This window comes from Pleurodeles waltl, chromosome 1_2 (genome assembly GCF_031143425.1).
Source record: "Pleurodeles waltl isolate 20211129_DDA chromosome 1_2, aPleWal1.hap1.20221129, whole genome shotgun sequence".
Taxonomy (NCBI): domain Eukaryota; kingdom Metazoa; phylum Chordata; class Amphibia; order Caudata; family Salamandridae; genus Pleurodeles; species Pleurodeles waltl.
In genome coordinates, this window is record NC_090437.1 from 98,398,004 (window position 1) to 98,425,185 (window position 27,182).

General features: G+C 46.9%; 1 protein-coding gene across 2 annotated transcripts in view; it reads right to left on the reverse strand.

Annotated features, from left to right (window-relative positions):
• The window catches only part of DNAH6 (dynein axonemal heavy chain 6), a 1,211,389-nt gene that overhangs the window by 740,206 nt on the left and 444,001 nt on the right, over window positions 1–27,182 (reverse strand). For both annotated transcript variants that reach the window (XM_069236637.1, XM_069236634.1), the window contains exons 30-31: window positions 7,691–7,828; window positions 5,037–5,204 (exon numbers count right to left, since the gene is read on the reverse strand). In XM_069236637.1, coding sequence (XP_069092738.1) covers window positions 5,037–5,204; window positions 7,691–7,828 — 306 coding nt within the window. The remainder of the gene's footprint in view (window positions 1–5,036; window positions 5,205–7,690; window positions 7,829–27,182) is intronic.

Consider the following 27,182-nt stretch of genomic DNA (forward strand, 5'->3'; position numbering starts at 1 on the left):
CATGAATTAATTATGAATTCGCAATACATCACCAATTTACTCCAAATATAGCGATGCATCAATAGGAGTACGTTTTTTTTTCCGGCAGGTGACTAAGGCCCATTGCAGTGGGTCTTGAAACTTTACACTGTTTTTAGGTCGGTGTAGGCCAAGAGCCTTTGATTTTGTTACATTATATTTGCATTGTATATGGCACCTGCAGCCACCTTTCCCTATCAGTCTGGCGTAGCGTTATATATGTTTGATTCCATCCTCCACAGCATACCGCATAAGGGATTGGGTAAATCCACTTTGGCCGCTGGCTCTCTTCTTCTTCAGTGATACTATTCTGCTTGTTCACAAAGTGCACTGCCATCAAGAAAGTACTTCCATTCACTGGCTAGAATTGGTGGCCCCATGTGTTTTTTAAATAACTTTGCGAGGGTTAGAGATCTTCCAAAAAGCTGCTATTAGGCCCTTACAGCCTCTTTCAGTGCACCACATATCACATAAACATTTGCAAACATCTTCATAAGAACGGCATTTTAACTCACTCAAAGAAGGTTGCGGATGCGTGTGCATGCAAGTGCACCCATGTACACGGCAGTCCTGGGTAGCCCTCTTTGGATGTTTCTCTAAACCTTTATTGCAAAAAAAGTCAAAAACGCCCACAAGTCGACATGTGGATGTTTTAGTGGTTTTATAAAAAGGTTTAACAATAATATTTAAAAACGCAAGCATAGGAAAATGCCATTAGGCTGGCAGTCAATGCTCGCCTTATTGGATTTGCCAGTGTTTGTTTACCTGTAATCTTTTTCTTTGTGTTCAATAAATGTAAAGATGATATAGAGTACTAATGGGAACACACAATTATAGGAATATCCGAGAGAGACCCTGAGGTTGTAAGGTATCAGATGTGAACCGCCACAGTGGGTGTGTGGTGCATGATGAAGGTACTAAAGATCAATAATTAAATCATTTGTAAAAACACAACTTGTATGTTAAATAATGGTATTGGGAGAAGAATATTTTAATTTTATGGTATGTTTGGAGGTGCTGCTCTTTGAAGCAAGCTCCATATTTATCCATTAAGGATGTTTCCTCAGTAGTTGTAGCATCTAAATGAGCAAAATTAATTTAATACTAAGAAATAGTCTGACAAGACAAGTACGGTGACTCTCTGCTTCATCTAGCATTTAAAGACTTGGGCATCCCCAATGGCAGACATGCTTCCCTTCCAAGCATTAAGGCCATAAGATTTCACATCTTGATAAGTAAAAAGGTGTAAGAACTGTACAATTGCTGTATATTTTATCATTACTCTTGTTCCTTTTCTTATGCTCTCTTAACAATGTGTCAATTATTTTATTGGATACCCAATTTAATCTTTCTTTTATTTTTGTTTGTTTTTTAAGAAATGTATTATTGTGAAGAATGTTTGCAAAAATTTTTTTTTTTCATATCAGTATTTCCTATTTCCGACTGTCCACATGCTAGTTCAGAACTCCAGCCAAGTAATGTGCAGTCACTCAAATCTGATGATCCTGAGTCCAGGATCAGAGTCAACGAGCTTCTCTGCAGAGAAGAGACAACCCTGCTCCCCCTTGCTTGTGAATGTACCACATTGCTGTCATGGTGTCTGTCAAGACTTGTATGTACTGACCACGGATGGGATTGAGAAAGGCCTTAAGAGCCAGATATTTCACCTGCAATTAGATCAGATTTATATGATACAACTGTTCCTCTGGAGACCAAAGCCCGTTGATTTCCAGATCCACAGGAGGGTAAAACATCTCACAGTGAGATAGATTGCTGTACACACCTCACCACTGAAGATCCACCGCAGAGTCTCTGGAGATTTTGACAGATGCTGGAAGATCCCCATTGTGCTGAAACCACTGGCTATGGAGGCACCACTGGAGGACCCTTATGTGCCAGTGCGCATGAGTGATCAACAGAATGCAAAAGGCTAGCAGACCTAGCAGGCGCAACACCTTCAGAACTGGAACTATTCCTCCATTCTGTAAAATCGTAATCATAGCCTGAGTGTCCAGAATCCTTTGAGGTAGAAGGAAGGCTTGACTCACTGTAGTGTCCAGTACTGCCCCTATGCTGAGAGGGTTCTATGTGAGACTTGGGCTTGTTAATGGAAAAACTCAAGTTGAACAACAACAGAGTCATCTCCTGCAAGTGATGCAACACCAACGCCGGAGACTTGGCTTTGATGAGCCACTCGTACAGATAAGGAACTACTGGTATTCCCAAGCTTCTGAGATGAGCTGCAACCACCAACATCACTTTTGTGAAGCCTCGAGGAGCAGAAGTAAGAACAAATGGGAGGACCACAAACTAACAATGTTGAGACCCCACTGTGAAGCAGACACTTCCTGTGCAACTGCAGAATAGGGATTCTCTATCTGCAGATGAAGCAGGTAAAGACCCTGGAGGAGTACACTCCGATGAATATGAAGCCTTAACAACTAAACTCTCAGGTGAAGGATGAGAGGACTTAAAAAGCAGATCCCCTGGAGCCGGATTATACCTTCTGCTATTGGCCTTGAAACAGCAGAGGTCATTATCAGCCTCTGCCAAATGCCCCAAATCGGATCTGTTAAGGCTTCATTGAAGGGCAGCAAAGAGGAATGAAGTACCTCGGTCGGTATATTTGATTTTAGCTCTGTAGAGGGAAGAGGTAAATCCAACAATTCCGCTACTTTCCTTATAACGGAATAGGTAAGAAGATACTTCTGGAGGTGTGGAAAAATGGAAACCTGGGCCATTGGCATGAAGGGCATAAAAGCCACTTTCTGAGGAGGCGATGGAAAGCCTTCCAGAGAATAAGTCAGAGGAACCATGGGTCCCACAGGCGCACCAGATGGCGTCATTGCCCTGTTAAAGATGACAAACACTACATTCAAAAAGTGATTAGGATCCGCACCCGGAGCTGGAAAGGCTGGACACACATGCTCCGGCTGACGTACCAGATCTGAGACCAGCGTAGTGTCCTGAGGGTAAGGGGAAGTCGACTGTGGAGCCGCAGCCATGAACAACTTTGCCTCTCTTTCCAGAAGAGTCTTTGGATTCATCTGTTGACAACTGGGGCAAGCACTGATAGCATGATCCGACCCCAAATACCAAAGACAAATTTCATGAGGGTCAGTAATAGATATCTGACCCTCACAGTCCTTGCAGTGCTGAAATCCCGATATTCAGCGTGGTGACATTTCTCAGAACAAAATACACCAAATTGGAAAAACATAAAAAAAACTTGTTGATTCCAAAGGAAAGTTAATGAAGTTACACGTCCAAGGCACTGAAAAAGGGAACTGATATCAGCATGCCAACAGGGTCTCCAGTGATGTAATGTGGTGCTGCATGCGGAGCCATGTATATGCCGAGGCCACTTGTCGATGTGTGAGAGCTATTGAAAAAGCTTCAGTGGAATGCTGATGCATAGGAATATTCAAAAGGTAGGGACTCTGCAGGTAGAAGTATCTATCAGAAATGTTATTTATAGTGTCTGATAACTACAGAAAGTAATATGTTTCTGTTTATATATTTATTAAGGTATTCTGGTTCTTTATACGACTGCTAGGATATTAATTATTGTTAATGTATTTTCTTGTTGATGTGTGCATATTTATATATATGAATTGTGTAGAGAACGTTGCAATACTTTGATACAATTATCTTACTTTAATTGGATATTCTTATTGTAATTGTTATCGCCAAAATGTCAGTAAAATTAATCAATACAAATAAAACCATACCACCACTCGTACAATGGATAATTTGAACTATTAGCCCCAAGTGATTTTGCCACAACTGAATAAGAGTTCAATAAACCCACAGCCCCTGAGTTTGCAGTACCCACAAACATGATGCCACAGGTATCCTTTCAGTCAACTATGTGATCAAAATCTAACCAGTGGATGGCGAGCACGCCTTGTTCAATAATCATTAAACACTATGGGGGTCATTCTGACCCCGGCGGGCGGCGGGAACCGCCAGAATACCGCTATGCGGTCAAAAGACCGCCGCGGGTATTCTGGGTTTCCCACTGGGCTGGCGGGCGACCGCCAAAAGGCCGCCCGCCAGCCCAGTGGGAAACACCCCTCCATGAGGATGCCGGCTCCGAATGGAGCCGGCGGAGTGGAGGATGTGCGACGGGTGCAGTAGCACCCGTCGCGAATTTCAGTGTCTGCTGAGCAGACACTGAAATTCAAAGTGGGGCCCTCTTACGGGGGCCCCTGCAGTGCCCATGCCATTGGCATGGGCACTGCAGGGGCCCCCAGGGGCCCCACAACACCCCTCACCGCCATCCTGTTCCTGGTGGGCGGAACCGCCAGGAACAGGATGGCGGTGAGGGGGTCGGAATCCCCATGGCGGCGCAGCAAGCTGCGCCGCCATGGCGGATTCCCATGGGCAGCGGAAAGTCGGCGGTACACCGCCGACTTTCCGTTTCTGGCCACGGCTGTACCGCCGCAGTCAGAATGCCCAGCGGAGCACCGCCAGCCTGTTGGCGGTGCTACCGCCGACCCCGACCCCGGCCCCGGCGGTCCTTGACCGCCGGGGTCAGAATGACCCCCTATGTGACCTTGAATTCAGTTTCCATTAATTAAAGGAGTATTCGATTCACCAGCTTTTGAACATCATGAAAAAATTACTCACACCAAATAACGTATGTAATACAGCAGTGAATGAGTTGTGATGATTCACTCTTTTTAAACATCAGTGCCCTGAGTCCCATAATTCTGCCAAATATACAGGGGCACTGATTGCTTCCCAAACGTTTTCATTACTTGCCCAACTTACAGAAGGAAAGTCTTACACTCTAATTACTTTGCATGGTACTACTCTCCCTGAACTGACAAAAACACTCTAACCACTGCCAAACGATGAGTAAGAGATATGACGCACCTAGTATCTATTCTCAGGACAGAGGACTATATCATAAAAATGATTCAGGCTGTTTTTCTCGTTTTCTAGCTATAATAATGTCTTAACAATTATTTAAGAAATCGCATAAATGGTTCATGTGCGTGACAGTGATTTACCTCTGCAATTAATGCGTAGTTGGGCACCATCATCGAAAATGGTCTGAAGAGAGCTTTTAGATTATCAGGTAATTCCGTTCTTCCAGCATAACCAGGATTCATGGTGATGAATGCTGCACATGTCATGACTAACTTAATTTCACGTCCCTCAAACATAAATCTAGAAAGCTGCGGATATAAAGGAGAAAATATATATGTTAATACAGATACGGAGGAGAATACCTAGGGCTGCTCATGTTCCTTTAACAAGAGATGCATGGCCAAGAAGTTCAGGCAGGACTGTTTCTCTTGGTGTGGGAGGAACCAGGACAGGTTTTCATGTTTGGTTCTGTATTATTTACGAGTGGATGAGATTAATTCATAGATTTCATGCTATCAACCTCTTAGTTAGATACATCACCTCTACTTGACATATAACGTAAGCGTAGTAGAGCTGGACTGATGACACATTTTCAGGATATCTGCATAAGATTAATTTACCAACAATTAGTTTAAGTGGAAGTTATTTACAAAGCAAGTGTTTATCTTGAAAAATTAACATGGATCAACATGCTCCTAGGTTGGATACCCTTGACTTAGACTAATGGCCACTCATGATTCTGCTGAAAGTAAAAGAAAACAAAGCATGATCTTTTCATTGAGTAAACAGATTATTGACTCCTGAGTTTGTGGCAATGAAAATAGATATTTATTTGAGAATATTTTGACATCAAATATGATGGGTGAAACCTAAAATATTATGCATGGGAAATGTACTTGTAATGCCAAGAAGATGATCATATCCTCATACAGAATTATGAAAGAAGCTTCAATAGTTGAAGCTGTAGAAAATGCTGCAATTCATCAAAACTGTTCTGTTGTCCTGTGCTGGGTCTTAGTGTGCTAGGCAAAACGGACACATTGTGTTCAGGGCACTTGTGTTGTGCAGGTAGGTTATATTTAAAAAAAGAAAAAGCCAGACTCCCAATATCTAATGTTAGTATGAGTTGTATGTAGCAAGGAATTAGTCCCTTATGTTGGTGATATCACTCCCCCAAGGAAACAAAATTGTCAAACCAAAAACTAGACACAAAAAAACATCATGATAGCCATACAAGCTTCTGGTTCAGCTTCCAGTTCCTCATTGGTCCCAAGAGGTCATTTATAGATTGAGAGCAAGCTCTGCTGGCACAAAGGTGTTCATGTTATCTAAAAAATACATTGTTCAAGTCATAGATACTGTTCTATGCATTCTTACTAATGGTGAGAACTGTCTACAATTTGGAGAATGTTAAGCTATCTTTGACATTCATTACAGTGGACCAGTAGATGCTCCCTAAGAAAATGAACATGTGCATGAGCATTGGTGGACACGTTCTCTACTGGTTTAGTTCTTTTTTGCTCATGGAGTTAAAACGGAGTATTAAACATGTATCACAACCAGCCTTATGGAGTCTATTAATCTGGTCTCTCTCAATGGTCAACATTGTTATGAAGACTTTTAGGATTCTGGATAGAAACCTGAATATTACAATTTGTTAACATGTGGATGATATGCACTTTATCTTAAAGTAACTATGGAACTTCATCTTGATGACTGTCTAGAACAAACTGTATATTGGATGCCCATAAGCTTAACATACAAAATTCCAGTTAGTCTCTTCATTCCTCTGTCACCTCTCCATCCAGACATAAATGATCATTTTTTACATCAAAAGCTGCAAAAATCGTTGTCGCGAACACTAAACTGGGTTTCATTCTAAGCAACAAATGTATATCTTGATCATCATCAGCATCACAACAACATTTTTGAATGAGAACAATTGCAACTACCAATTTTATCTACACATCTGTCCAGCACTTAGGTGCTTTCAGGAGCTTGGTTTGCAAAATATAAAAATATGATAACTACAGAAAATAAATAATAACATCTTTATACTCCACAAAATCTGTCTACAGTAAATACACATTAGTTTCTTCCTCCAATCTATCCTAGCTCCCTACGAGTTCAAGCACATCACTGCCATAAAGCAGTAAGACTAGTTGTCACTCCAAATACTGAGACACTTGCAGTATTTTATATGCACTAGGCCTAAGATAACAAGGGAAATTTAAAGAATGCTCATCTCGATTTGTGATGATTGTAAAGCCTTTCTTTGCTGAGGACCAGTATAGCACTGGGGGTTAGCACATGCAATTCTGAATGCACCATGGCAGTGGATCTGCATGCACAGTCACTCAGCTATGGGGCTTCTGCCTATTTAAGTGACAACAGTTATAATGAAACCTGTGCATTGCATTCACCCTATCAACGAAGGCCTTGCTTTACTTACTGCCCTTCATTAAGGATCTGAAAGACACTATGTGACAGGTTCAACAATAATGAAAACGCCTGCGGGTCCTGCAATATGCTGAAACTAGGGTAATGAGCAACATCGTACACCCTAAATTTGCATTTCACCAGAATGAGATACGAGGAAAATTCCATTGAAAACACATGAGCTATGAATGTGCAAACTGTTAAAACATGGAACGCACAGGGACATATTTATTCGGATATTTAATACTACATTATGCTTTGGTTGTAACTTACTTAGTGTTACCTTCGCTACAAGAAACATTATTTACCATGACAATCTAAAACAGCCAGGTATGTAGAAGTATCACAATGTTACCTTTGCAGCTTTGGCATTTCTAATGGTGATCAGCTGCTGGGCAATCACAGACAGAACTTCGATGTCAATGCGATTAAATTCGTCAAAGCAGCACCAGGCTCCTGACTGCGCCAATCCGCTGAAGAAACGCCCCATCATCTACAGAAAAATAGCAGCACTTCAGTGATTATGGGCACACCTCAATGCATTGATGATCCCGTCATCACTGATCGAGAGGTAGTTCAAAATGTGTTTTACTGTGACACAAACAAATTCCATACATTATTTCAGAGCCATTAAAGAGATGTAATACATTTCGTATAGTCGTAATCATTACACTTAGCAGAAATTGTGCTCTCTCAAGTGTGCACTTGGAATAAATTCTATTTTTTTATTTTTAGAAAACGGCCGCATACTTTTCTACACTAATCCACACTCAGCCTGCTTCTATTTTTAATATTTCTGCTGTGGAGCTGAAACAAGAAGAGAGCAGCATCAGACTACAGAAACACAAATGCGAATGATGTTGACATTCAAAAGTTGCAAAAGAGCAGAGACGAGTAATGCTGTCAGCGTATTTCATATTCTCTCGCAGGCAAAATGTCCGTCCCTCCAGAGAACCGGTTTCCATCAAGTGTGACCAAAGTAGTTCAGATATGTCTTGGAAGGACTCGTAGGACTCTTGGGTAAGACGTGGGTTATGATTAAACCTCTCTGTTTCCCGTTTTTAATGATTTTTTTTACAGATACATACTAACCGAAAACAAAGTGTTTCCTGTCGGTATTCATTTTTTTTTTTAATGGAACAAAACAGAAAATGTTGTCTTCTTCTGAGTGACTTTCCGTACAGTTTTCATCAGTTCAAAGCCAACTGCTGGGCAGATAGATGGCATGGAGAGTTAAAAACAAGATAGGATTTTCTTACATAACAACATATGTCAACATGCATTTGTAGGAGAATGCTAATATTTACCTGCGGGTGTATTGTTATGTTAATTTTGGCTGCTTAATTGACTAAAAACACAATAGGCGTCAAAGAATAAGTGTAACTTTATTAGTTGAATAAATGTGGAAATATACCGTTTGACACCTTCATTTAATCACAGAACTCAAAATAAAAAAGGCTAAATACTGACAAGATGGCCAACAAAAATAAATATGGCTAAATACAGACAGAAACGTTAAAAAATAAATACCATAAAACCGGGAGCCCTAATTATGATGTAGTTATGTCCTTTACATAGGAAAAGACAATAACAACCGGCAAAAACGTCTGTCCAATTCTCTTGAGTGGGTGATTACTGGGGTCATTGGACCCTTACAATCCGCATTCAACATACTGAGTCTGCAACAGAAACTGTGTGAGTAATTCAAGGCGTAATTCAAGGGAGATGTGTGGGGTGAATCGTGTTACAGTGCAATACAATTATCACAGTCAGAAAAAAGCTTGACTGCCCAACCCAGGTGCTGGGCTCACATTACTTATATCTCATATATATATGTATTTACAAGCTAAACAGTAATCAAATCATAGAAAGCACCAAGCACAGTAAATTACACCAACGCCTGACAATAAAGATACACTGAGCCTATAATCTCACAATAAGAATGTTAATTTTGAGTGCATACCTAGGAGGTGTTATGCACTACTCAGCAATTAAGGTAGCCGTGGCCAAACAGTATACAGTGTTCACAAGTTAATGTTAGCCATGTTTTAAGTGATTACTAATCTAGGTATGCAAGGCACCCGTGAAATACTGTGTGGATACCTAAGCACAAGGTCCACAAATAGCTAATGCTCATGAAATCTTACGGACATTCAGGTTAAATAATTGATCAGTACTTAGTCTCTCTTTGGTATCTGATTAATATTTGCAAACCTAGAAGTTTGCAAACGCTTAAACATCATAAATAAAAGCAAACACATAAAAATAACAGTATAGAGGGAATGTGCTTAGAAAGCAGGAAGTGTCTTGAATATGTGTGTATGTCGCATTCATGGATACAAGTGAGGAACACCAACCTTACATATTTAGGGACCTAGAAGCAAGAAGGACAAGAGCACTTGGAACTCGCAGCTGACCACAGCGATCTCTGGGTCTTGGGATCTGGTTAACTGGCCAGGAATGCCAATAGTGTAGCACCGCACTGAGCAAGGTCAAAGGAGTAGCAAAGGTAATAGATGAAAACAAGGAACACCAGTGTGTAGATGGGCGTGATGACCAGACACCACAATTTCAACCATATTTGCAGCAGTCTCTTAGGAAGTCTTTTTTACACTCATCAAAGTTGGCTCTTCTGTAGCCCATTTTATGGTGAGGAATACAGTGAGATCAGTCTCAATTCAACGATAAACGGCTCCTTGAGCTTGCCAGGGTGCCTCCATATAGGCTAAGATGAGCAGCAGGGCTGTCACCCAGAGCTTCAGTAGTGCCGTAGGCTTAGTCCTAGTCAGGAAGAAATGGGCAGTATACCGGCTCCACATGTCAGCAAAAGGATCCACGCAAGTCCTTTCTCCAAGTAAGCTGCAGAACAGCTTCAGCTAGTATAGCCAAAGCTATGCATCACCAGTCGGTATCCAGTGCATCCTTATAATTTCAAGTATTCAGGCAATCAGGCAGGGCCAGTATTTCTCTCCTTCGAAAGATGTATTGGACACCAAGACCTTCTACTCACATAGAGGGTGAGAGGTGAAGACTCTACTGCACCTCTGGTGGGACATCATGTACATTACCTACAGACAAACTAAAACAGAGATTTGGGCAGGAAGAAGACGTGGGGGGGTAGGGTTATCGTCTGTGTTTACTACTCAAGCTCCATCTTTTAAATGCCATCCTTGAGGTAAAATAAATACTCACAGTTTGACTAGCCATACAACAGGCACACCAGTAATATTGGTGATATAGGAAATTAGCATCTTTTTGTCAAAGTTACCCCCACATTTAACCACCTTCTAATCAGGACCCCTGTGTCTGTGCTCTCTACTCTAAATTTGATTGCTGGTAAACTTTTACATCCACAATTAGCATACTGGTGCACCCATGTAAGTCCCTGGTATATGGTGCTTAGATACCCAGGGCACTGGTACACCAGGAATCTCCCATGGGCTGCACCATGTATTATGTCATCCATGGGAGCCCATGCAAACTGTGTCTGCAGGCCTGCCATTGCAGCCTGTGTGAAATGGTTCAGGCACCTTTCACTTCAGATATAACGCTTGCCCTATATCATGGTCACTGCACTTGGACACTGTAAGTCACCCCTCTGGTAGGCCCTTCAGCCCAAGGGCAATGTGCCTGTCCTTAAGTGTGAGGGTAGCCCAGCATGAGTAGGGTATCCCTACAAATGCCAGACTCCATTACCTGGGCTTTGTGAGTGCGAGGAAGACATCTTAAGGTGTGTAGTGGACACTAGTCAACAAGAGTGGTCCAACAACATAATGGCTTCTCCGAACCTAGGCATGATTGGGTATCAAACATGTTTGAATCAAGCAACTACACCGATTCCAGTGCTAGTTGTATGATCCCTCCCGTGTACACTGGGGGTTCCTTAAAGGATCCCCCAGTTCTGCCTGCGCAGCCTTATGGGGTCTGGCTGCCAGCCCACGCTGCTGCCGACCCAAGACGCTAATCAGCCCTCCAGCTGATGAGCCTAACTCAAGCAGGGGAAGACAGAACAAAGGATTTCCTGCAAGGGGTCCCCCAAGGGCTGCAGCAAGTATTAGGCCACTCATGGGAGCCCATGAAAACTATGTCTGCAGGCCTGCCATTGCAGCCTGCGTGAATAGGTGCATGCACCCTTTTACTTCTGGCCACTGCACCAGGTCACTGTAAGTCACCCCTATGGTATGCCCTCCTAGCTCAAAGGGCAAGGTGTACATTCCTGTGTGTGGGGGCACCCCTGCATGAGCAGACATGCCCCTATGAACGCCAGTTCCAATGCACTGAACTTCGTAAGTGTGAGAAAGCCATTTTACCTGTGTGCTGTCCATAGGTCACTACATGTGGTCAACCTACATAATGGTAACTCGGAACCTAGGCATGTTTGGTATCAAAGATGTCAGAATCATACTCCAATACTAATGCCAGTATTGGTGGCATGATTCCATGAACTCTGGGGCACCTTAGAGGACCCTCCCAGTATTGTGCCTACCAGTCTTCCAGGGTTTGTGGGCATCCCAAGCTGCTGCAGCCCTTCAGACAGGTTTTTGCCCTCCTGCTGCATGACCAGCTCAACTAGGGCAGGGCAGAACACCCTCTCCCTTGGAAATAGGTGTTACATGACAGGGGAGGGCTAGCCTCCCCGCACCATCGGCTTGCTTTGAAGGGCACATTTGGTGCCCTCCTTGCATAATCCGGTTTGCACCAGTCCGGGTCCCTGCTCTGGTGCAAAAGCAGCGGAAAGGGGAGTGACCACTCCCCTGTCCAGCACCACTCCAGGCGTGGTGCCCAGAGCTCCTCCAGGTGGTCACTTGATTCTGCCATCTTGAAAACAAGATGTGCAGAGGCCAATGGGAGCATCTGCTTGATCAGGACAAGTGACTGATGTCAGTGAACCCCTATGATAGGTAGTTACCCTGCAGAGTGACCAATACACTTGGTAGGACTATTTAGGGACTACCTTGTGGGCGGGTCTCCAGATTCGGCGTGCAGAACTCCATCAGGGCTCCTCAGCATCAATCTCTTCTGCTCCTGACCACTGGAACTGGTGCTGGACTCTTCAGGAACCAAACAAGCTGACAACTCCCGAGACGACCTCTCCTTGCAGCATTGTTTCTTTGGCTCCTTCCAGAATTTGCATAGTTTCCACAGCTGTGCATTATGTGGGCTTGGCAAGACTTCAGCTGCACCAAAGAAGCAACAAGGAATCTCCCTTGGAGTGAAGGAGTCACTCCCCTGCTTCTGCTGGCACCTCAGGCAACAACGACTTGCTGCTGGGCTCTTCTGTCATCCGGCTCCAGGAAGAATCTCCAATACAGGTGGTGGTTTTGAGTTGTCCTGTGGGCCCTCCTTACCTGCTGTCCAACTTTGGAGACAGTGAGCCCTTGCCTCTCTTTGCAGGACAATACCCCTGTGCACTGTGACCCTTGCAGCAACCAAGGCTTGTTGAGTCCTGCTCCAAGGGATCTTCAGGCTCCAAATATGCCCAGCCTGCAGCACTTCATCCTTGCAAGGACAGTCTCTCCTCTGCTGCCCCAGCGACGTGAGACTCCTCTCCAGGTGTGCTGACTGGGCCTCACTACAACTTACTGTGCCTGCTGCCAGTGGGTTGCCTGTGGGGGCTGTGACTGCTTCTGCTGACTCTCTCGACTGCTGAGGGTCAGCCCGGACTCCCGACCAAGGGTCAAGCCCCCTGGACCTTGCTGGTCCTCTTCTCCTCTGCAAATCTTCCTTTGCTCCAACTTGCATTTGCCACAGCTTGTTGGGGGTCCTCCTGACCACTGACCATCTGCGACCCGGTGACCGACATGGGACATCACCTGCATGACTCCAAGGACCTCTCTGCAGCTCCTGGGCTCCCTAGCTGATCTTCACCTTTCCCCTTCGACCCGGATGTTCATCCACAGAAGGGTAAGTAGTGGCTCCTGCCCCGTCTGGACACTCCTATGTGGACTGGCCTCTGTTCCCTTCTTTTGCAGGTCTGCTTCTTCGGCAATCCACTGTTTGGGTCCACTGGACTGGTCCTGGTCTTGCAATCTTCCTCTTCCAAGGTCCCTTGTTAGTCTTTGGGAAGACCAGGTAACTTACCGCTGCTCTCCTGGTCGCTGAGGTCACCTAGGTACTCACCTCTTTGGGTCCTGAGTTCTCCCAGTTCTCTTCTAACTATTCCACATCCTTGAATGGGGGAGCTCACTTCGCATTCCACTATTTTAGTATACAGGGAGTGCAGAATTATTAGGCAAATGAGTATTTTGACCACATCATCCTCTTTATGCATGTTGTCTTACTCCAAGCTGCATAGGCTCGAAAGCCTACTACCAATTAAGCATATTAGGTGATGTGCATCTCTGTAATGAGAAGGGGTGTGGTCTAATGACATCAACACCCTATATCAGGTGTGCATAATTATTAGGCAACTTCCTTTCCTTTGGCAAAATGGGTCAAAAGAAGGACTTGACAGGCTCAGAAAAGTCAAAGATAGTGAGATATCTTGCAGAGGGATGCAGCACTCTTAAAATTGCAAAGCTTCTGAAGCGTGATCATCGAACAATCAAGCGTTTCATTCAAAATAGTCAACAGGGTCGCAAGAAGCGTGTGGAAAAACCAAGGCGCAAAATAACTGCCCATGAACTGAGAAAAGTCAAGCGTGCAGCTGCCACGATGCCACTTGCCACCAGTTTGGCCATATTTCAGAGCTGCAACATCACTGGAGTGCCCAAAAGCACAAGGTGTGCAATACTCAGAGACATGGCCAAGGTAAGAAAGGCTGAAAGACGACCACCACTGAACAAGACACACAAGCTGAAACGTCAAGACTGGGCCAAGAAATATCTCAAGACTGATTTTTCTAAGGTTTTATGGACTGATGAAATGAGAGTGAGTCTTGATGGGCCAGATGGATGGGCCCGTGGCTGGATTGGTAAAGGGCAGAGAGCTCCAGTCCGACTCAGACGCCAGCAAGGTGGAGGTGGAGTACTGGTTTGGGCTGGTATCATCAAAGATGAGCTTGTGGGGCCTTTTCGGGTTGAGGATGGAGTCAAGCTCAACTCCCAGTCCTACTGCCAGTTCCTGGAAGACACCTTCTTCAAGCAGTGGTACAGGAAGAAGTCTGCATCCTTCAAGAAAAACATGGTTTTCATGCAGGACAATGCTCCATCACATGCGTCCAAGTACTCCACAGCGTGGCTGGCAAGAAAGGGTATAAAAGAAGGAAATCTAATGACATGGCCTCCTTGTTCACCTGATCTGAACCCCATTGAGAACCTGTGGTCCATCATCAAATGTGAGATTTACAAGGAGGGAAAACAGTACACCTCTCTGAACAGTGTCTGGGAGGCTGTGGTTGCTGCTGCACGCAATGTTGATGGTGAACAGATCAAAACTCTGACAGAATCCATGGATGGCAGGCTTTTGAGTGTCCTTGCAAAGAAAGGTGGCTATATTGGTCACTGATTTGTTTTTGTTTTGTTTTTGAATGTCAGAAATGTATATTTGTGAATGTTGAGATGTTATATTGGTTTCACTGGTAATAATAAATAATTGAAATGGATATATATATTTTTTTGTTAAGTTGCCTAATAATTATGCACAGTAATAGTCACCTGCACACACAGATATCCCCCTAACATAGCTAAAACTAAAAACAAACTAAAAACTACTTCCAAAAATATTCAGCTTTGATATTAATGAGTTTTTTGGGTTCATTGAGAACATGGTTGTTGTTCAATAATAAAATTAATCCTCAAAAATACAACTTGCCTAATAATTCTGCACTCCCTGTATGGTTTGGCCCCCCTATAAGGCCCTAGCTATTTTTGGTTATTTCTTGCCAATGCTTGTTGTTTCTATATTGTAATTCCTCATATTTACTGTGTGTATATATAGTGTGTACTTACCTCCAGTTGAGGGACTGCCTATAAGTAATCTAGTTCAGTGCTACTGTAATAAAGTACCTTTATTTTTGTAACACTGTTGTTCCTTTCAGGTGTGAGAAATTACTGTGTGACTGCTGTGGTATTGCAAGTGCTTTACACTCCTCCTAGATAAGTATAGGCTGCTCACCACAGCTTCAACTAGAGAGCCCAGGCTTCCTAGATGCTGTCTTCATTCACTAATAGGGGTTTCCTGGGCCTGGTATAAGGTGCAAACACCATAGATGTCCACAACACACCAGACCAGCTTCCTACACCTGGCCTCCGGAACCACTGCAGGTCTGATTTTGGACTGAAACAAGACTGTATCCAGCTAAGAGGGCTCCCACTGCAACATTGTTTCTCGAGCTCCTACAAGATTTCTGCAACATCCATGGCTGTGCATCCTCCAGGTCACAAGGACTCGAAGAAGGAATCCCCCTTGGTGTGAAGGAGTCACTCCCCTACCTCAGAATGCACCTCAAGACGATGACCGGCTGGTGGATCCTGCTGTCCCACGGACAACGTAAAGGCTCTGCCCACAGGTGGTGGTTCTGTGGTCCTCTCCGGTTTCAACTTGTCTTCTGACCAACTTGGGAGACGGTGACCCTTGCTGCAGCCATTGGAACGGAAACCCTGTGCTCTACGACTGTTGCTCTTGCCAAGGCTTGTTGGTTCTCTCTCCAGGAGATCTTCAAGCTCCAAGAAGCCCCGGCCTCCAGCACTCTGCAACTCTAAGATCATCATCTACTCTGCAGCTCCGGCGACATAGAACTCCTGTTTTGTTGTGCTGCTGAGGCCTCTGTGTCTCCTTGTGCCTGCTGCCAGTGGGTCACTCGTGGGGGTTCCTCTGACTCTGGCTGGCTTTCTTTCCTGCTGACGGCTTGACCTGACTCTCTTCCTATGGTCAAATCAATAGGACCAACCTGGTCCTCAAAAACCTATAATCTTTCTTTCAACAGCTATTTGTGTTTGCCAAGGCTTGTTGGTGGTCCTGCTGGCCACTGATCCTCCTGCAATCTGGTGACCGACATGGGCCAGCTCATGGGTTACTCCAAGGAACTTCTGCAACCCCCTGGACTCCGCAGCTAGACTCCTTCCTTCACTGTTCTGCAGGAACTTCACCTCCAAGAGGGTGGGCATTGCCTATCTGCACTGCCTGGACATCTCTGAGTGGTCTGGACATTGTCCCCTTCTTTTTCAAGTTCATGTCCGGAATCCACATTTTGGTTCCACCGGCCTGGTCCACAGGTCACGACAGCAGCTGCGAAACCCAGGCTTCCATTGACTTTAACTAGGGTTTCCGATGCCGCTTCACCCCTATGCACCTGGGCTCCCTGGTGTAGGTACTCTGGTCTTCTGGGTACCGACAGATAGGGGCATTCTCCATCCTTCTTTGTGCTAACTGGTTTCCTCGGGGTCCACTGGGAAGGGTCCTGAATCTATAAAAATCCAACCGCAGCGGTCCTGTGTTTTCCTATGGGACACCCAGCTTGATTACAGCTCTGCACCAGGACACCCAAAGGATTTCTAGTACATCTGGTAATTTCCTACTCCCCCAGTCCCTGGGTTGCTAATACACTTTCCTTGGTTGGGCACCTCCATTCTTATACCACTTTCTTAGTATATGGTTTGCCCCCGACCCCAATAGAGGCCCATGTATTTCTATGTTTTTCCTGCTTGTTGCTAAGTGTATATTTTGTGTGTTAATATCTCCAAGTGGAGATATACCAATGTTTGTATCGTTGTAGTGCTGTAATAAAGAATCCTTTATTTTTGCAATACCTGGTGTAGTTTTTTCTTGTGTGACAGGTACTGACTGACTATTGTGGTATTGCAAGTGGTTTACACTGCTCATGGATACGCTCTAGCTGCTTGCCACAGCTAGCCCTGGAGAGCTTTAGCTATCTGGACACCTAAACACTATCACTAAGGGTTGTCTGGACTCAGTATAGAGTGCCACACCATAGGTGTACCCCATAAACTGAGCCAGCTTCCTACAGGTGAAGCCTTGAATTTTATTTCACCACAATAATGTTTCTGAAAGGTTATGTTAGAGATGACTGTTTGAAATGTTCAAAACAATGTAATTATTTAAAATTAATATAAAGATAAAGTGTTCCCTGTCACCCAAAGTCTCTTGACTTCCATTTACACAGCAAGGCCATATGGCAGGATGGTGAACCTAGATAAACCAAAAGAACAAGTTACTTACCTTTGGTAATGCATTATCTTGTAGAGATTATATATAGCTGCAGATTCCTTACCTTTGAATTTCCCAGACATCAGAATGGATCCAGAAGATTTTTGCAAGAGCAGCACCAATGGGTGGCTTCATTTGGTTCTGCGCGAAGGCGTCAAAGACAGAGATGATGTTGTGGTCACCTATATAGGCGACACGCAGGTGCATGGACATCAGTTACTTTACACACTAGGGGCGCAGAGCCATGAAGTGAATTGACAAATGTGTGTCCAAACTAGGGCTCTGAAAGGGATCAACCTTATCCCTAGAAATGTGTCCACAGAGCAGGAAGGCATGGGTGGGTGTAAGGAATCTGCAGCCAGTTATAGTCTCTACCAGATAATGCATTACCGAAAGTAAGTAATTTGTTCATCTGATAGAGACTTCTAGCTGCAGATCCCTTACCTTTGAATAGATGAACGAGTTACTTACCTTCGGTAACGACTTTTCTGGTGGATACATTAGCTACCTGTGGATTCCTCACCTAATGAATACTCCCATGGCGCCAGCATTCGACGGAAATCTTCTTACTAGTCTCTGCACGTCGACGAGGACGTCACTCTAGCCCACGCGACGCCGTCTGACGTCATACAGGCAATAAGAGGTCCTCGACGACGTGCGGACGTCAGTACCAATCATTTTTTACGTGCATGAGAACAACCAGGCAATGCAATGAAAGAGCAAGGCAGCATCCCATTACATTGTAAAAATACACAACATTGCATGAATAACTGTAAATCTTTTATATATATATATAACTCTCTTTTTAAAATATATATCTACACATCAAGTATATACACAAAGATATATACATATATACATATAATATATACAACATCTATTGCACCCTCAAAGACCAAGAGGAGCGTACTCAAGGATTACTTGGTAAGACCAGAAAGGCAACGGGGAGGCGGGTGGGACCGTGAGGAATCCACAGGTAGCTAATGTATCCACCAGAAAAGTCGTTACCGAAGGTAAGTAACTCGTTCTTCTGATGGATACAACTACCTGTGGATTCCTCACCTAATGAATAGAGTCCCAAAGCAGTACCACGCCCGGCGGTGGGTGCCTAAATGGTCAAACCAAGAAATCCTGCAGCACTGACCGTGCAAAATGGCCGTCCCTTCTAACCTCAGAATCCAAACAGTAAGGTTTTGCAAAAGTGTGAAGGGACGACCAAGTTGCGGCCTTGCAGATGTCGACCACAGGAACACCTCTGGCCAAGGCCGAAGTGGCCGACTTAGCTCTGGTGGAATGAGCTCTAATGCCCTCAGGAGGATCCTTCTTTGCCAAAGAGTAACAGATTTTAATGCAAAGAACAACCCACCTGGATAGTGTTCTCTTGTGGACTGCCTTTCCTCTCCTCTTGCCCACGTATCCAATAAACAGCTGATCCTCCAGCCTGAAATCCTTTGTTCTATCAATAAAGAAGCTCAACGCCCTCTTTGGGTCCAGACGGTGCAGTCTTTCTTCCTCTTTGGAAGGATGAGGCGGAGGATAGAACGTGGACAAAGTAATTGCCTGAGCCAAATGGAAAGGTGAAACAACCTTCGGGAGGAAAGCAGCCTTGGTCCTCAACACCACCTTATCCCCATAAAAAGTTGTATAAGGGGGCTTTACTGATAAGGCCTGCAACTCACTCACTCTCCTTGCTGATGTTATAGCTATCAGGAAGACTGTTTTTAAAACCAAATACCTTAAGGGGCAAGAATGCATAGGTTCAAAAGGGGACCCCATAAGGAAAGTCAGGACCAAGGACAAATCCCATTGCGGCATAACGAATGGCTTTGGAGGATATTTATTTAGAAGACCTTTCAAGAATCTGATAACAATAGGGGATTTAAATAAAGATGGTTGGTCTGGAAGACATATGAAGGCTGACAAGGCCGATAAATAACCCTTAATGGTAGCCACTGCACAACCTTTCTGCGCTAGAGACAGAGCAAAAGACAAAACGTCCGATAGATGAGCATGCAAAGGATCAATCTGCCTCTCTCCACACCACGCAACAAATTTAGACCATCTATTAGCGTAGATAGATTTAGTGGAGTGTCGCCTGGCCGCTAATATAACATCCACTACCTCAGGCGGGAGAGAGAAGGAACTCAGGTTGCCCCGTTCAATCTCCAGGCATGTAGGTGCAGACTCTGGAGGTTGGGGTGTAGAACCTGCCCCTGCGACTGCGAGAGGAGGTCTGCCCTGAAAGGGAGACGGAGCGGAGGGCACATTGAGAGTTGGAGAAGGTCGGAGTACCATACCCTCCTTGGCCAATCCGGAGCTATTAGGATGACTAGAGCCCGGTCCTGGCGAATCTTCCTCAATACTCGAGGAATCAAGGGTATGGGAGGAAACGCGTAAAGCAACTGGCCGCACCAGGTTATTTGAAACGCGTCCCCCAACGCTCCCTGCATCGGATACTGGAGGCTGCAGAATAACGGACAATGCGCGTTCTCTCGAGTGGCAAACAGATCTACCCGAGGAAACCCCCACCTCTGGAAGATTAAACGGACTTGATCTGGATGGAGACGCCACTCGTGGTCTGCCGAGAATTGGCGACTGAGACTGTCCGCACGCACGTTCAAGACTCCGGCCAGATGGTTTGCTATCAAGCAAATCTGATGGTCCCTTGCCCAGGACCATAGTCGAAGAGCTTCTCTGCAGAGAAGGTACGACCCCACTCCTCCCTGCTTGTTTATGTACCACATCGTGGTAGTATTGTCCGTTAGGACCTGTACCGACTGACCACGAAGGGAAGGGAGGAAGGCCTTGAGAGCCAGACGTACAGCCCGTAACTAACAGATTGATGTGAAACATCTGTTCCTCTGGAGACCAAAGACCTTTGATCTCCAGATCCCCCAGATGAGCTCCCCACCCTAGAGTGGAAGCATCCGTTATGACTGTGGCCACTGGTGGCGACTGCTGGAACGGCTTTCCTTGTGAAAGATTGTTGCTTGCAATCCACCACTTCAAATCCACAGCAGCATCTCTGGAGATCTTGACAGTACCCTCTAGATCCCCTTTGTGTTGAGACCACTGCCTTCGGAGGCACCACTGAAGAGCCCTCATGTGCCAGCGAGCATGCGTGACCAACAGAATGCAGGAGGCAAACAGACCGAGCAGACGAAGGACCTTGAGGACTGGAACTACCGCTCCATTTCGAAACATTGGAACCAAATCCTGAATATCTTGAATCCGCTGAGGCAGAGGAAAGGCCCGACCCAATGTTGTATCCAGTACTGCCCCTATGAACAGGAGGCGCTGAGAGGGCTCTAGGTGAGATTTGGGCTCGTTCACCGAAAAACCCAGGTCGAACAACAACTGGGTTGTTGACTGCAGATGATGCGACACAAGCTCCGGGGACTTGGCTTTGATCAACCAGTCGTCCAAATAAGGGAATACTGCTATCCCCTTCCTTCTGAGTTCTGCCGCAACCACCGACATCACCTTCGTGAAGACTCGAGGTGCTGAAGTAAGACCAAACGGAAGGACCGCAAACTGATAGTGCTGCGATCCCACCACAAACCGGAGATACTTCCTGTGTGACTTGAGTATCGGGATATGAAAGTAAGCATCCTGCAAGTCGACAGACACCATCCAGTCTTCCTTGTTCAACGCCAAAAGCACCTGTGCTAGGGTCAGCATCTTGAACTTTTCCTGCTGGAGGAACCAATTCAAGATCCTCAGGTCCAGGATTGGTCTCAAACGACCATCCTTCTTGGGAATCAGGAAATACCTTGAGTAACATCCTCGACCCCTTTCCTGCTCTGGGACCAACTCCACCGCGCCCTTTGAAAGGAGGGCTTGTACCTCCTGTTCTAGCAACAGGAGGTGTTCTTCTGAACAATAAGAAGGGCGGGGCGGGATGAGGGGAGGGAACTCCCGAAAGGGAAGGGTGTAGCCTTTTCCCACAATACTGAGAACCCAAGTGTCCGTTGTAACAGTCTTCCATTTGGTGAGAAAATGCTGTAATCTTCCCCCTACAGGAGAGGAGTGAGTGGGAAATGGTGGAAGCCTAAGGCTGCTTCCCCTGCTGCACCCCGCCAGAGGATGAGGAAGAGGCAGAGTGCTGCTGAGAGGCTCCTCTGATGCGGACCCTACCTCTCCCCCTAAAAGATCTATAGGGATGGGAAGAGGCAGGTTGCTGATATCTTCCCCGAAAGGAAGAGGAGGAAGAGCCACGCCCAAATCCACGAAACCTCCTGAAAAATCTGGAAGAGGCCGTGGAAGAAGGAGCTTGGAGCCCTAACGACTTAGCCGTGGCCCTGCTCTCCTTAAAACGTTCCAAGGCCGAATCAGCCTTGGCTCCAAACAGTTTGTCCCCATCAAACGGGAGATCCAACAATGTGGACTGTACATCCGCAGAAAAGCCCGAGTTACGGAGCCAGGCCTGTCTCCTTGCCACCACAGTTGTGCCCATTGCTCTGGCTACCGAGTCGGTCGTATCCAGTCCCGTCTGGATAATCTGGGTCGCAGCAGCCTGGGCATTTGAAACAACATCCAAAAGACCCTGGGGAAGCTCTGTAAATGATGAGGAAATGTCATCCATCAGAGCATGAATATACCTCCCCAGGATACAGGTTGCGTTGGTGGCCTTCAACGCCAGACTGCAGGACGAAAAAATCTTCTTGGACTGCGCCTCTAGTTTCTTTGAATCTCTGTCCCCAGGCACCGTCGGGAAAGAACCAGGCGCTGACTTGGATGAACAGGAGGCCTGCACCACCAAGCTCTCCGGCGTAGGGTGCCTAGACAGAAAACCAGGGTCAGTCGGAGCCGCCCGATACCTCCTGGCCACGGCTCTGTGAACTGCTGGGGAAGATGCCGGCCTCTTCCACACCTCTAACACCGGATCCAGCAGAGCGTCATTAAATGGCAAAAGAGGCTCCGCCGCAGCTGAGGCCGGATGTAGCACCTCTGTTAGAAGGTTTTGTTTAGCCTCCACCACCGGCAAAGGCAGGTCCAAAAAACTAGCTGCCTTCCGTACCACTGCATGAAAGGAAGCAGCCTCCTCAGTGTATTCTCCCGGGGACGAAAGATCCCACTCAGGGGAAGAGTCCAGCCCACTGGCCGACTCCAGACCACGCAGCCCATCACCCGAGTCCTCTAGCTCTCCTTCCTCCAGGGCTCGTTGGTACTCCTGCTCCTCTAATACACGGAGAGCACGTCTCCTCGAATGAAGCCGTTGTTCAATACGCGGAGTCGACAATGCCTCCGCCGAAGTCGATGATCGGCGCCGATCATCAGAAGCAACCGACGCCGCGTCTGGCGCCATAGGTAACTTCGGCGCCGACGAAAGAGCAGTCGAAGCAGATGGACCCACCGGAGTCACAGGCCGAAATCCCGACGTCGACGGGATGGAAATCCCCGGGGCCAATCCCTCTGAAGCCACCGGAGCGGCCACCAGCGCCGACACTGGCGCCGAGCCCACGTTCCCAAAAGGGAGAAAGGGCATAAAGGGTGCCGGCCGAAGAGGCGCAGGATCACCCAATGAAAAGGCCAAAGGCCCAGCCGGAGCACCCCATGGAGCCATCTGTTGGAAGATGGCATACATCGCATTCAAGAATGCGGAACTATCGGCTCCAGGGGTGGGAAAAGCCGGATACTGGGGTGCCTGTCTCGGAGGTGACCCCGACGCCGGCCTCGACGTCTGCAACGCCGGAGAAAACACCTGAGGCTCCAATACCTCAATCACCGACGCCTGTCCAGGTGAAGTTGGAGACGCAGGAGAGGGCAACGGCGTCGAAGGACGCGGCTTAACCGTGGGACTGATCTCCCATGTCCTTCGGCGCCGATCCGAAGACCTGGAACGAGTCTCCTTCGAATGACGCCGAGATTCTCTACGGCGCCGGGAGTCTCGATGACGCCGATGTCTTGGAGAAGAAGACTTCTTGTGATGCTTCTCCTTCGATTTCGCCATAAACAGCTTCGCCTCACGTTCCTTGAGGGCCTTTGGATTCATGTGCTGGCATGAATCACAAGTCGAGACGTCGTGGTCGGAGCTCAAACACCACAGGCAATCGGAATGAGGATCCGTCACCGACATCTTGCCTCCACACTCACGACAAGGCTTGAGTCCAGACTTTCTCTGTGACATTATTACCACAGCGAAAGACTACGCAGCAAAAATACACTGTAACCACAAAAGTAACAGTTGCTCCCTCGAAGATAACCGTTTCGAATGCACGGAAAAAAGGGAACTGACGTCCGCACGTCGTCGAGGACCTCTTATTGCCTGTATGACGTCAGACGGCGTCGCGTGGGCTAGAGTGACGTCCTCGTCGACGTGCAGAGACTAGTAAGAAGATTTCCGTCGAATGCTGGCGCCATGGGAGTATTTATTAGGTGAGGAATCCACAGGTAGTTGTATCCATCAGAAACCCAAGCCATACCATCCTGGTGGTGGGCTACAGACAGGTATTCTATACTAAGAAGTCCTGCAGGACCAAAGGGGCGAAATGCCCGTCCCTGCAGACCTGACTGTCCAGGCAGTAGGGATGGCAAACATGTGTAGAGATGCCCACGTTGCTGCCTGACAGATGTTCAGGACTGGGACTCCATGTGCTAACATTGTGTTCGCAGCTTTTTCCCTGATAGAATGGGCCCATAAGCCCTTAGGAGGCTGATTCTTTTTAGCTAATGCACAGCAGATCTTGATATAGAGAACGACCCAGCGTGAAATAATTCATCTCTGTACTGCCCAACCTTTTTTCGCTCATGGCCCATGAAGAGTTGGTCATCCACCCGGAACTGCTTCGTTCCATCAAGGTAGAACGACAACGCTCTTTTTGGGTGAAGACAGTGGAGTCACTCCTCTTCTTGGCATAGGGTTGGCGCGGTGGCATTACCCTTCCATAGCCACGAAAGGGACAAAAAGCAGACTTGGGGCAATGTGTCACTTAGAGGCCCAATAACTTGGCTGTAGCCCACCAGTCCTTGTTGTGCTCCTGCACAGAGTCTGGCTTCTCTCCAAATAGACGAGCCCAGTGGAAAGGCATGTCCATGAGGTTGGCCTGGACATCCCTCGAAAAAACAGGTGTTCGTAAGCCAAGAGTGGCGCCTCAAGTCCACTGTTGACAAAACTGCTCTGCCCAGCAGGTCAGTCGTGTCCAGTCCACCCCTGATGGTGAACTTTGCTGCATCTTACCTGTCTTTCACTGTTTGGGAGAGGATGGCCTGGGCCTCCTCCGGGACCTGTGGCAGCACTTGCGCAACCGTATCCCACAGGGTAAGGGAATAACGGCCTAAAAGGCATGTGGTGTCACCGACCGCAATGCTAGTCTGGTGGAAGAAAACATTTTCTTTCCTGAAGTGTCCTGCCTTTTGGATTCCCTGTCCAGTGGGGCGGGCTGGCAGGGTATGCGCCATGGGAAGTTTAGGCTTGAACTACCAAGCTCTCAGGAGTGAGGTTTTTGTTAAGGAAACTAGGATCACCCAGGTCAGGGCGATGGCGGTGGGCAATTGTTCTGTGTACAGGAGTCCCTGTGCTGGGCTTGGACCAAGTTCCCAGCAGGACATCAGTCAGTGCTTCATTAAAGGGCAATATGAGTTCTGATGAGGAAGTCCCAGGAGGTCAAGGGCCTCTGCTACCCTCTTCACCACCATTGCATAAAAAGCTCCCTCCTCCATAGCCACGGTGGGGGGAGAGAGTAAGCCAGTATCTGGAGATGTGTTCAGTCCACTGGCATCTCCTAGTTCCTTAGAGCCACTAAGCCCCGTCAGTGGTGGAATCAGCATCGAGCTGCACTGTTCTGACTCTGAGTTGTTGAGGATGAGAATGGGGCTGGCAGTGCTAGTGGGCACGGGTGGCACCATGAGAATCGATGTCGGGATCAGCACTGGAGAACGTCATGTTGGTATGACCAGCGCTGATACGGATCTGAGATCGGCTGTGCGAGACCCCATCGGAGCTGAGGCTGGAACTGTTGGCGAGGAACTTGACGGAGCCTCCTCCAACCCTGCAGGGCTCAAAGGCACTCCAGTGGGTTCGGCCCACTCAAATATGCAGCGAAAGGCCTCATAAAATTCTTTAATATGAGCTGGTGGTTGCTTTGGCACCCGCAAACGGGGGAGGCAGAGTTGGACCAGACAAGGGCTCCATAGAACCGTGCCTGAAACGCCGATGTTCCTTACTCGTTGCATCGGCTGGCAGAAGAGGTGAAGTCGAAGACCGTTTTGACTTCCTTTTCTTCTTGTGCCTCTTCCCCGAGAGTTCGAGGACCTCGAGTGAGAAGAATAGGACTTGGGGCTACTGGAGAGGTCACACTACCTTCTTCCCGATTGAGACTGAGACCTCTTAGGAGTCCTGCTAAGTGGTGTCGACCGCTGGGCCGCAAGCAGCTTTGGGGACCGCTCCCTGATGATTTCGGCACCATGGCCTGACAGTCCGAGCAAGACTTTGAGGCGTGGTCACGCTCGAGACATCATAAGCACACCAAGTGTGAGTCTGTTACTGATGATGCAGTGACAGGCGCCACACAGCTCAAACCCTACCTTCCTTGATGACATTCTGGAAACACTTCACAAAACATATTAGACAAAATGTAGAAAAAGCCTGTCATAAGAGACAGAGGTGTTGATCTTTTCCAGATCAGTGCTAGCTGGTGGGGAAAGAAAAGAACTGACGTCCGCACGCCTGGATGGCACCTATATAGATGACTGCAACATCATATCTGGCACCAACGACGGCAACAACACAGTGCGGCAGGGGTACGGCTCATACAAAAACCTGGATCCAATCTGATGCCTGGGAAATTCAAAGGTATAGAATCTGCAGCTAGGAGTCTCTATCAGATAATATATATCCGTAGGAAAGTACCTTCTTTCTTGGCATTGTTACCCCCATTTTCTGCCTGATGTCAGTGTGCTTGACTGTGTCGACTTGGATCCTGCTAATCAGGACCCCAGTAGTTATACTCTCTCCTTCTGAAATTGGTGGTAACACAGTATTTCACCCACAGTTGGCATACTGGTGCCCCTTATAAGTCCCTAGTATATGGTACCCAGGGCATTGGGACTCCAGGAGATCCCTATGGGCTGCAGCATATATTTTGCCACCCATAGGGAACCAAAGCAAAGGCTTCTGCAGGACTGCCATTGCACCCTGCATGAAAAGGTGCGTGTACCCTTTCACTGCCATTTACACTGCACCAGGTCACTTATAAGTCACCCATGTAGAAGGCCCTCCAGCCCTGAGGGCAGGGTGTAAAGCACCTGTGTGTGAGGGCACCCCTGCACTAGCAGAGGTGCCCCCACAACCTACAGGACCATTTTCCCAGACTTCGTGAGTGCGGAGATGCCATTTTACACGTGTACTGGACATAGGTTACTACCTATGTCCACCTACATAATGGTAACTCTGAATATAGGCGGGGGGAGCTTGCCCAGTCACAAGATGGCCGCATTGTAGCGGAGCTCCGCCGGTCGCCTTACAATCCGTTAAATAATCCTTCAAACTAAATCATTCCTGACCGAGTACTACATATCAGCTGTTGGGAGAAAGATATTGGAGGTGTGTGATAGGCCCCGATTTTGCCAGAAACCGAGGAGTGGAGAGGAAGGTGTCGCGGCCGGAGAGCCCACAATAACGCAGCTGGAGGGAGGTTGTGAGGCCCGGCAGTGAAAAGAGGTATAAGGGGCGACCGTTGGAGCAGAGGCGGCCTGGTGAGAGCAGTGTGCTGTGTTCGGCGGCACTGCTGGACAGACGT